This window comes from Bos taurus, chromosome 16, assembly GCF_002263795.3.
Source record: "Bos taurus isolate L1 Dominette 01449 registration number 42190680 breed Hereford chromosome 16, ARS-UCD2.0, whole genome shotgun sequence".
NCBI classification, from domain to species: domain Eukaryota; kingdom Metazoa; phylum Chordata; class Mammalia; order Artiodactyla; family Bovidae; genus Bos; species Bos taurus.
Window position 1 is genome coordinate 38,637,176 of NC_037343.1, and position 11,592 is coordinate 38,648,767.

Below are 11,592 nucleotides of genomic sequence, written 5' to 3' on the forward strand. Positions count from 1 at the left end.
GGGATCAAACCCAGGTCTCCTAAATTCTTCACCATCTGAGCCACCAGGGAAGCCCATATGTATAATAGTGAAATCAACTATTTATATGTCTGCCTCCTGTGCTAGACTCTGTAGTCTATGTCTTACAAATCTTTGTATCATCAGCATCTGGCTCAGTGACTGACACATGGTCAGACCTATGAAATATTTGTTGAACTAGCCAGCTATGATTTGAATAAGACAATTAACATCTTTAATCATTTTTTGCCTAAAAATAAAATAAGCGTTCTCAGTGCCATCAGTACTTCCACATAGAAGCATCTGGGAATGTGTGGGGACAGGGTTTTTTGTTACCCTAATGCCAGAGATGTATTACTGGCATTATCGACTGGGTACCAGGCAAGCTAAATATACTGCAGTCACTAAGATAATCCCTCACATTGAAGCATCATCCTGCCCAAAATGTCATAGTGAGGCCACTCAGAATTTTAATCCTTAATGTCCTTTCAAGTTTTAAAATCCTAAGTGGAAACTAAATTTTGAAAATTATTGCTTTAAAATGCAGACATGAGTATCCAGTTAACAGCAGCCAAGAAGCTTACTGTTTTGTCTCCTATTGCCTTTTGGGTTTGTTCCCAGGTGGCGTATTTCTCTCAAGTACAGTATGTGGACTCTATGAGTGAAATGTCTAAACTTTTCTGGTATGAACGTCAAACTCATGCCCCTATTCCTCACAGATCCAAAACCATCTTAGGAAATCCTTTTGGCTCTTGTACATCAACCTGGTTCCAAGTGAGAGGATCTGGGAGATGGAATAGGGCCAAAAGGCTCTCTTATTCTCCCAGCTGCCCCCCAAATTTATCAAAGCCACCAAGACAATGAATCTCCTTCTAATGAGTCATAAAAATGATACTTCTTATTCCTCAGACCTCCTGCTCTAGATGGAAGGCCGGTGGTATTTCCTGTGGCTTATCTTGTGGTGACTTGTGGTTACTTGTAACTTGTGCAACTGATGGGAACTCAGATGCAAGATATACTCTTTTTTATTTAGTTCTTTCATCACAACCCTTTGATTTTCCTGCTTCTGGGGTAATATTAACAGTGTGTGCAATAGCAACCTTGCCCTTTTGTAAAAGAATACTAGGTGGAGGAACCATTCAGCAGGTATGGTTACATACAACTTCCAAGTCTATGTTTCTCAACAGTGCGTCCAAGGGTCAAAAAACTCCGTAAGTCACAGCCAAACTTTGTCACAGGCTCCTGTTTCAATTTTACCTATCTGTTAGCTCCCAGCTGAAATCTTTTATTACCTAAGTTCTAGAACTTTTTGGTTTTATTATTTTTCTGATTAAAAAAATTTAGCTGTTTTATTTGTTAAATTTTGTTTATATATTTAGTCTTAGCTAAATTTAGTTTTAGCTCTTTCATCCATTCATGTGTAATTACTCCCCAAGGTAAAGTATATGGTATATATCCACTCACAGTTTTCTTCCTAAATAAATGCTATTATACATTACATCAATTCTCATCACCATGTTTCTCATAGTCATTCTCTTTCCTTAATTACCAAGCTCTGGGAAACCAAAGTCACTTGGGATATGCCCCTCTTCTCTCTCCAGGCCCATATCGTGTGATGGTTCTAATAGGAAACTACAGCTTACATCTGGTTCTTACTTCAAGATCATTCCAAATAAAACTGTCCATCTAGTCCCTTAAATAAGACATCTTGGGGGACTAGTGACTAATCATCCCATGTTCCCACATAGTTGTGCTGTCATACATTTGGTATCTTTTTAATTATGGGGGATACTATGACTTAGTAATGGCCATCAAAGGCCTTAACACAGTCAAACAAATTGTAACTGAGCTTATAACCCTAACCAACATCAAAACCAAAAGGGGTTAATTAGCCAATACTTGTAGGACATAAAAATGTAATTATGAACTCGTATACTTATTATCATCAAACAAAATTATTTTAACAAACCCTCTTAACCCTCATAGACCTTTACCTATACATGTTATACAGGTACGCCCCTACCCACTTTTCAAAATTTTGTTTTATGCCACTTTACCTTTACAGAAGACCTACATTGTTACCTGCTTTCACTATCTAAAAGAAATACAAAGAAGATTTTCACTTTTATGAAAAAAAGTGAAAAGTAAAAATTGCATTCAATGTTTGTTTTGCAGGAATCCTTATAGAGGCAGCATATGCCCTGAGAGGGAGAATGGCCCCACCGAGCTCCTTCCCTGGATACTACATTCAGCATAGCATTAAGCCACCACACCTTTCAACTGTGTCTATAAGCATTTGTGCTTCATCTCTATTTATTACATCTGGAGCATCCACTATCAATTGCTTCTTCCTTTTAAACCACTGGCTTACAAAAGTTTTCATAAGAATGTTCTGCTTTTGAAAGTGGTGGTGGTGGTTTAGTTGCTAAGTCATGTCAGACTCTTGCAACCCACATCTCCTGTGTCTCCTACATTGGCAGGTGGATTATTTACCATGGAGCCACCTAGGAAGCCTCACAACAATTCATACAAAGCCTACATAATTTTAATTGTCTCATAATTTATAGCATATATCCTCCAATTATATATAATCTCAACCAACCATGCTCTAACCTAACTCCCAATTAAATGAGATTTTAAAACACTAAAATGTTTCAAAAAATTAAATTTCATGGACTAAAATTTTTTTAATTCTTTAATAGATTTAAACCTACATCTGAAAGTTCTTCATCCACATACTGTTGAAGCCTAGCTTAGAGGATTTTGAGTACTACCTTACTAGCATGTGAAACTAATGCAATTGTGCAGTAGTTTGAACATTCTTTGACATTGCCCTTCTGTGGGATTGGAATGAAAACTGACCTTTTCCAGTCCTGCAGCCACTGCTGAGTTTTCCAAATTTGCTGGAATATTGAGTTCAGCACTTTAACAGCATCCTCTTTTAGGATTTGAAATAGCTCAGTTGGAATTCCATCACCTTCAGTAGTTTTTTTGTTCATAGTGATGTTCCCTAAGGCCTGCTTGATCTCACACTCCAGGATGTCTGGCTCTAGGTGAGTGATCATACCATCATGGTTATCTGGGTCATTTATACCTTCTTTGTACAATTCTTCTGTGTATTCTTGCCACCTCTTCTTAATCTCTTTTGTTTCTGTTAGGTCCTTGCCATTTCTGTCCTTTATTGTGCCCATCTTTGCATGAAATGTTCCCTTGGTATCTCTAATTTTCTTGAAGAGGCCTCTAGTCTTTCCCATCCTATTGTTTTCTTCTATTTCTTTGCATTGTATATGTGCTAATATACAATATTTTTTTGACTTACTTCACTCTGTATCAGTTCAGTTCAGTTCAGTTTAGTTGCTCAGTCATGTCTGACTCCTTGCGACCCCATGAATCACAGCATGCCAGGCCTCCCTGTCCATCACCAACTCCCGGAGTTCACTCAGACTCACATCCATGGAGTCAGTGATGCCATCCAACCATCTCATCCTCTGTCGTCCCCTTCTCCTCCTGCCCCCAATCCCAGCATCAGGGTCTTTTCCAATGAGTCAACTCTTTGCATGCGGTGGCCAGAGTACTGGAGTTTCAGCTTCAGCATCAGTCCTTCCAATGAACACCCAGGACTAATCTCCTTCAGAATGGACTGGTTGGATCTCCTTGCAGTCCAGGGACTCTCAAGAGTCTTCTCCAACACTACAGTTCAAAAGCATCAATTCTTCTGTGTTCAGCTTTCTTCACAGTCCAACTCTCACATCCATACATGACTACTGGAAAAACCATAGCCTTGACTAGACGGACCTTTGTTGGCAAAGTAATGTCTCTGCTTTTGAATATGCTATCTAGGTTGGTCATAACTTTCCTTCCAAGGAGTAAGCGTCTTTTAATTTCATGGCTGCAATCAGCATCTGCAGTGATTAGCAGACTCTAAATCCATCCGCATATCTACAAATGACCCAGTTTTGTTCCTTTTTATGGCTGAGTTTTATTCCATTTTGTATATGTACCACACCTTATTTATCTGTTCATCTGTTGATGGACATTTAGATTGCTTCCATGTCCTGGCTATGTACCCAATGTTCATTGCAACACTATTTACAATAGGAATTGGTCAAATAAAATCTTGCTGTAATTATGTCAAAGAATGTTTTTCCTATGCTTTCCTCTATGAGTTTTATAGTGTCCTGTCTTACATTTAGATCTTTAATCCATTTTAAATTTGTTATTGTGTATGGTGTTTTTTTATACTTCCCTGGTGGCTCAAATGGTAAAGCATCTGTCTACATTGCAGGAGACCCAGGTTCGATCCCTGGGTTGGGAAGATCCCTTGGAGAAGGAAATGGCAATCCACTCCAGTACTACTGCCTGGAAAATTCCATGGACAGAGGAGCCTGGTAGGCTACAGTCCATGGGGTCTCAAAGAGTTGGACACAACTGACTTCACGTTCATCGTGTTTTTTATTCTTCAATTTGCTTACATGGAGTATCACATTGATTGATTTGCATATATTGAAGAACTCTTGCATCCTTAGGATAAATCCCATTTGATCATGGTGTAGGATCCTTTTAAACTATCGTCAGATTTGGTTTGCTGGTATTAAGTTGAGGAATTTTGCGTCTATGTTCATCAGTGACATTGGCCTGTAATTGTCTTTTTTAATGGTATCTTTACCAGGTTTTCCTGTCAAGGTGATGGTGGCCTCATAGAATGAACTTGGGAGTGTTCCTTTCTCTGCAATGTTTTGGAAGAGTTTCAGATGGATAAGTGTTAACTCTTCTCTAAATGTTTGATAGAATTCATCTGCGAAGCCATCTGGTTTTGACTTCTGACATCTGGTTTGACGTTTGTTGGAAGTTTTTAAATTACACTTTCAATTTCAGTACTTGTGATTGGCTTGTTCATATTTTCTATTTCTTCCTGGTTCAGTCTTGGAAGGTTGTACCTTTCTAAGAATCTGTCCATTACTTCTGGGTTGTCCAGTTTATTGGCATACAGCTGCTTGTAGCAGTCTCTATGATCCTTTTTATTTCTGTGGTGTCAGTTGTAACTTCTTTTTGATTGCTAATTTTATTTGAGTCCTCTCTTTTTTTGGTTTGAGTCCTCTCTTTTTTTGGCTCATCTGGCTAAAGGTTTATCAATTTTGTTTATCTTCTCAAAGAATCAGTATTCAGTTTCATTGATCTTTGCTATTATTTTCTTGGTCTCTATTTTATTTATTTCTGCTCTGATCTTTATGACTTCTTTCCTTCTACTAACTGGGTCTTGTCTCTCTGGTGGGCAGGACCATGTCAAGGGTGTGTTTATAGGTGACTGTGAGCCTAGTTTGGTTTGAGGCACCCTGTCTGCTGAGGGGTAGGTCTGTGTTTCTATCCTGCTGGGTTTTTGGCCTGAGGCGTTCTCGCTCTGGCGCCTATATGCTCTTGGGTAGAGCAAGGTCTTGATGACAAAATGCTGACCTCAGGAAGACCTCATGTTGATCAATATCCTCTAGGACCTCTGCCACCAGTGTTCTTGCCACCTCAGTGAGAAGCAGCTGACACCTTCCTCCCTCTGAAGATCCTCCAAGATTCATAAGGAAGTCCAGTCCTGGCTCCTATGGATTTTCTGCTTTGTGCTGGGTCCCAGTGCATGTGAAACCTTATGTACACCCTCCAAGAATGGCATCTTCGTTTCCTCAGACCTATGGAGCTCCTGCACTCAAGCCCCACTGGTCTTTCAAGTCAAATGTTTTGGGTATTTCTTCTTCTAATGCCAGACCCTCAGGCTGGAGAGCCTAGTGTGGGGTTCAGGGCTCATTCTTGTGGGAGAACTTCTGTGATATAATTATTTTCCAGTTTATGTGTTATCCACTTGTCAGATATAGGATTTATGTCATGAAAGTTCCCCCTCCTGCCATCTCACTGTGTCTTTTTCTTTGACTTTGAATGTAAAATATCTTGGTCAGTAGGTTCCAGTCTAAACAATTGATGATTGTTTAGCAGTTAGTTGTGATTTTGGTGTTTTCTCAAGAGAAGGTGAACTCAAGTCCTTCTACTTCACCCTCTTTTCCAAAACCAAGGAGCTGCTTTTACTTTGGATGTTTGCTGTCTCCTTCCTCCATGTGTTGGCCATGATCCCCTTGATATGAGATGTGTAGGTACAGTGGCCTTTGCACACTTCTACAATAGCAGGGGCATAGCCCAGCACCTGTTCACAGTTTCCCTAGGGCTGGCACTCTCCATGTCCTCCTGGAAGAGTAGGGGCAGGGCCTGGTACCTGATCATGGATTTCCTAGGGACAGGGATTATCTTCACCCACCCACCCCCAGACAAAGAGGGCAGTGCCTGGAGCCTACTCCCAGATTTCCTAAGTGCTGGTGCTCTCTGTGCCCTCCCAGGACAGCAAGGGCAGGGCCATCTGTAGTGGCAGCCAGTGCCTACATCTGGAGCTCACAATGGCAGCACTGACTCAAGCCTGCCTCCAGAGTTTCTGTAGGTAGTATCTTGTTGCCCAGGAGCACTCACAAGGAAAAAGGATCTTCTGGTGGTCTCACCCCTCTCCTCACGTGCTCCGAATTAATGGTGCCTTGCACCTTGGCAAGTCCGGGGTTCTGAGTATACACTCAGTTGCCACAGCCCAGCCTCTTCAGGCTGTTTCCACACAGTCAGTCCTGGTCCTCTCCCTGGGTCTGACCTCTGAAGCCTGAGCTTCAGCACCCAGCCCCTACCCCTGCCGACAGATAAATATCTCTGGCTGGGGAGCAGAGGGCTGCAATGCTGACCTTCTGTGCAGGTTACCCTTCATTTGCCTTCCACGATCTGGCTGCCGTGCTCTCCTCCAAGGCTCCAAAGCTCCCTCTCAGTCTAGTCTAATCTCCCCACCAGTGAGGAGACTTTCTTGGGTGCAAGAACATTTCCTCCTTCATAGCTCCCTCCCTGAGGTGCAGGCCCCATCCAGTTCCTTCTTTTTTTTTCCTTTTGTCCTATTCGGTTATATGGAGGTTTTCTTGTCTTTTCAGAAGTCTAAGGTCTTCTGTTGGTGTTCAGTAACTGTTCTGTGTGAATAATTCCACTTGTAGAAGGTAAACTTTTCCACTTCCTACTCTTCTGCCATCTTGATACCCATCAGTGTCCACTAAATATGTCATAACACAAGCCACTGCATCTATGGTTCCCATAACGGCTATCGGTATTAAATCAATATATTCTCATCAATGAACAACTACTAAAATTTTTAATCCAACATTTTTTATTATGATAGTAGCCCTTATTATAAAACTTTGACATTCCCCATTCCACTTTTGAGTACTAGAAGTTACACAAGGTATTCATTCCATTAATATCAGGCTTAATCTTCAACATGATAAAAACTTACACTTAGATCAATTTTATATCAAATTCAGAGATGATTCATGGAAAAGACCCTGATCTTGGGAAATATTGAAGGCAGGAGAAGGGGGTGACAGAGAATGAGATAGTTGGACGGCATCACCGACTCAATGAATATGAATTTGAGCAAACTCTGGGAGATAGTGAAGGATGCGGAAGCCAGGTGTGCTGCAGTTCATGGGGTTGCAAAGAGTCAGACATGACTTAGCAACTGAACAAAAACAACAACAAATCTAGATATATCAATTATTGCTGTAATATCAATTACAGTTAGAGTACTGAGTAAGGTTTAACCAAACACAACTAAAGAAATCTGCCCTATTTATCAACTGGCCATATTCTAATAGTCTTTTTATAGTAATATCTATTATGATCAGGAGCTTTGGCAGTTGATTAGTATACACCATTAGTAATTAGAGATCCTGATATAGCATCTCCTATAAACAATGTAAGCTCTACTTCTCCCATCATCACTCTTAGGGATTCCTGGATGGCTCAGTGGTAAATAATCTGTCTACTATTGCAGGAGACAAGGGTTTGATTCCTAGGATGGAAAGATCCCTTGGAGGAGGAAAAACTGTCCTTAACCAGTAATTTAACTCTTGAAGGACCTTCGATAGATTTGACTAACTTTTCACTACATTTAGCAGTTGTCTCATCAGTTTTAGGTGCAATCAGTTTTATTACTAGAATTATTGATATAAAACCACCAGCCATATCTCAGCATCAAATACCACGACCGTTTGATCCATTCTAATTACAGCTGTATTTTTACTACTTTAACTTCCAATACTAACAGCTGGTATTACTGTATTATTTATCTTTCCTTCAATTCTCAGTGATAAACTTACTGGGTAAAGTATCCTAGATTATAAGGTTTTCTCTTTCAGCAGAGATAAACTATCCCTGTTCCATTAGGTTTTCTTTCAGGGGTTTTTCTTACTCTTTCACTTGAAATATATTCTTCCATCTTCTCATTTTGTTTAACTTTTTCTGTCTCTATGAATTAGTGAAACAGCTACCTATTCCAGTCTTGAGGGGTGTCTGTGTGGGAGCATTTCTTTGCAGTCAGAGTGTGGGCAGTGGCTTTGGTGGGAGAGCAGCAGTGTCAGGAATCAGTGATCTCTTATACAGAAGGATTCAAAGATGTTTCTGGGATTCAACTGATCTTGAAGGGAATATGTAAACAGGGGAACATATTAGTTAAGGACATGTTTGACTTGGATTTGGCTTTACTCAGTTGGACTTTTTTTGGAGAAGGCAATGGCACCCCACTCCAGTACTTTTGCCTGGAAAATCACATGGATGGAGGAGCCTGGTAGGCTGCAGTCCACGGGGTCGCTAAGAGTCGGATACAACTGAGACTTCACTTTCACTTTTCATTGTCATGCATTGGAGAAGGAAATGGCAACCCACTCCAGTGTTCTTGCCTGAAGAATCCCAGGGATGGGGGAGCATGGTGGGCTGCTGTCTATGGGGTCGCACAGAGTCGGACACAACTGAAGTGACTTAGCACCAGCAGTTGGACTTTTTACCTTCATTTTACATCATTCTTGGCCATTGTAGCAGCCTTTTGGGATTCATGATCTCTGCAGATAAGCAGATAAGTAAACAGATGGAACTAATAACTTAATTATTGTCCCAGAGAATGGGTGACATTCCCAGCCATACCTCCATTAGTTGAAGAGTAATTCTACCTTATTCTCATTTCAGAGGCAAGCAGGAGTGCGATGAACACCCACTACATTAGAATATATCAGGATTGCTAAACTGAACTGGTAAAGGCATATTTATTTCAAAACTTTCTTCCCTAGGAAATTTCTTAAAAACACAACTACATGCTCATACTTTGAAGCATTTTAGTACCTTCACTTCACAGAAGACCCATAATACACTGAGCAATGGTTCACTAGAATAGGGCTATTTCTCTAAAGCAGGGATCAGTTCAGTTCAGTTCAGTTCAGTCGCTCAGTAGTGTCTGGCTCTTTGCGACGCCATGAACCGCAGCACACCAGGCCTCCCTGTCCATCACCAACTCCCGGAGTTCACCCAAACTCTTGTCCTTCGAGTCGGTGATGCAGAGATAGACCTAGCTAAGTCTCGTCCCATTTGTTTTGTACAACTTGCAAGCCAAGAGTCACTTTTACATTTTGAAATAGTTGGAAGAAAATCAAATAATGTTTCATAACACAGAAAAATTATATGAATTTCACATATCAGTGTCTGTAAGTAAGTTTTCTGAGAACACACCCATGCCCATCAATTTTCTATGGCTGTTTTTACACGACAGCACAGAGTGGAATCATTGCAACAGAGACTGTATGGACTACAAAGGAAAAGTATCTAATATCTGGCCTTTTGCAGAAAAAAGTTTCTCAACCTCAGCTCTAGAGTTCATGTGAGGAAAGGAGGCATTGAATTCCCCAGGTACTACAAAATGAACACCTCTTTACAAGCTTATAAACACATCTTTCTATGCAGTTATGGCAGAGAAGGCAATGGCACCCCACTTTAGCACTCTTGCCTGGAAAATCCCATGTACAGAGGAGCCTGGTGGGCTGCAGTCCATGGGGTTGTGAAGAGCCGGACACAACTGAGTGACTTCCCTTTCACTTTTCACTTTCCTGCATTGGAGAAGGAACTGGCAACCCACTCCAGTGTTCTTGCCTGGAGAATCCCAGGGACAGTGGAGCCTGGTGGGCTGCCGTCTATGGGGTCACACAGAGTTGGACACGACTGAAGTGACTTAGCAGCAGCAGCAGCAGCAGCATGCAGTTATGGGGACTGTACAAAACAAAGAACAGAGAAAAGAGAGAGAGCTAGTAGGGTCTAGGTACTCAGCACCAACATTCCTTCAGGAAATCATTGTCATTCCTTTCATGGAAACACTCACTTTTAAACTATCACCTAGAACCTTGAAACTACAGGATTCAGGAGAAGAATAGTCAAATAGAGTGTGTAGGCAGTGTGGCCAGGAATTAACAGTAATCTTATGATTCACTAGGGACACATTTTTGGGGTGCCACACTCTTCTAAGCTAAATTGTTATTCCTAATGTTCTCTCTCACCAGCCCCACTCCAGAGATCCTGAAGGAAACCACATAAAAGAGTGTGGAAAATAGGGGCGATGATGCAGGGAGTGGCCACTCCAACCAGGGCCTGGGCATTTGGGATTCTGAAGATGAGAGGGCTTTGCAGAAAACTGCAGCAACCAAAAACTAGGCTGAGGTGCCAGGGAGAGAGGATGGGCTAGTTAATGGGTACACCACAGATGAAATACACTCCTATAAAGGGCAGAAAGGGGGAAGAGTAGCCTTTTTTACCTTGTGGAGAGAGACAATAGCATCAGAGGCCAAGACAGAACTAGGTGTGATGTGCACACCCTTAGACAAAATAAGGTTATACAGACAGTACTGCTTCCTCAGGAAGGTATCTGTGATCACTATAGTTTGTGTAGCATTAAAAACTAAAAAGAGCTCTATACAAAACGAGAGGAGATAAAATCATGTGAATTGAATTGCAGCCTAGAAAATTTAGGAAACCTATGATTTTAAAAAGTTGTTCTGGGGACTTCCCTGGTGGTCCAGTGGTTAAGACTCTGCACTTTCACTGCAGGGGACACAGGTTTGATCCCTGGTCAGGGAATTAAGATCTTGCATATCATGCAGCACAGTAAAAATTTTTTTTAATAAAAATAAAATTAAAAAGTGGTTTCTTCTTACTTACAATGCACATTTACCATATTGCTAACTACATGCCAGATTTATACATACATACATATATATATATATATATATATATATGCTATGCTAAGTCACTTCAGTCGTGTCCGACTCTGTGCGACCCCATAGACGGCAGCCCACCAAGTTCCCCCGTCCCTGGGATTCTCCAGGCAAGAACACTGGAGTGGATTGCCATTTCCTTCTCTAATGCGTGAAAGTGAAAAGTGAAAGTGAAGTCGCTCAGTCATATCCGACCCTCAGCGACCCCATGGATGGCAGCCCACCAGGCTCCTCCGTCCGTGGGATTTTCCAGGCAAGAGTACTGGAGTGGGGTGCCATTGCCTTCTCCGACATATATATATATATATATATATATGTATGTATGTATAAATATAAATACAAATACATTTATATCCTCTAAGTTTGTGACAATTGAGCAAGAAATAGTAGTAGTGTAGATCTTCATTTGATTAATGAATAAAACAAGAATTGAAGAGGCTTAATGACTTGC

At 41.0% G+C, this 11,592-nt stretch overlaps 1 protein-coding gene and 1 non-coding gene across 2 annotated transcripts in view; both read left to right on the forward strand.

Moving 5' to 3' along the window:
• The window catches only part of MROH9 (maestro heat like repeat family member 9), a 150,504-nt gene extending 141,348 nt beyond the window's left edge, over nucleotides 1-9,156 (forward strand). Inside the window, exon 21 of the mRNA XM_059875703.1 lies at nucleotides 9,073-9,156. Within this exon, the coding sequence (XP_059731686.1) occupies nucleotides 9,073-9,128 (56 nt within the window). The 3' untranslated portion in view covers nucleotides 9,129-9,156. The remainder of the gene's footprint in view (nucleotides 1-9,072) is intronic.
• A 1,775-nt stretch (nucleotides 9,157-10,931) lies between these two features.
• On the forward strand, nucleotides 10,932-11,004 carry TRNAE-UUC (transfer RNA glutamic acid (anticodon UUC)). The gene has a single exon. It is a non-coding gene; the product is annotated as a tRNA-Glu (tRNA).
• The last annotated feature ends 588 nt before the right edge of the window (nucleotides 11,005-11,592 follow it).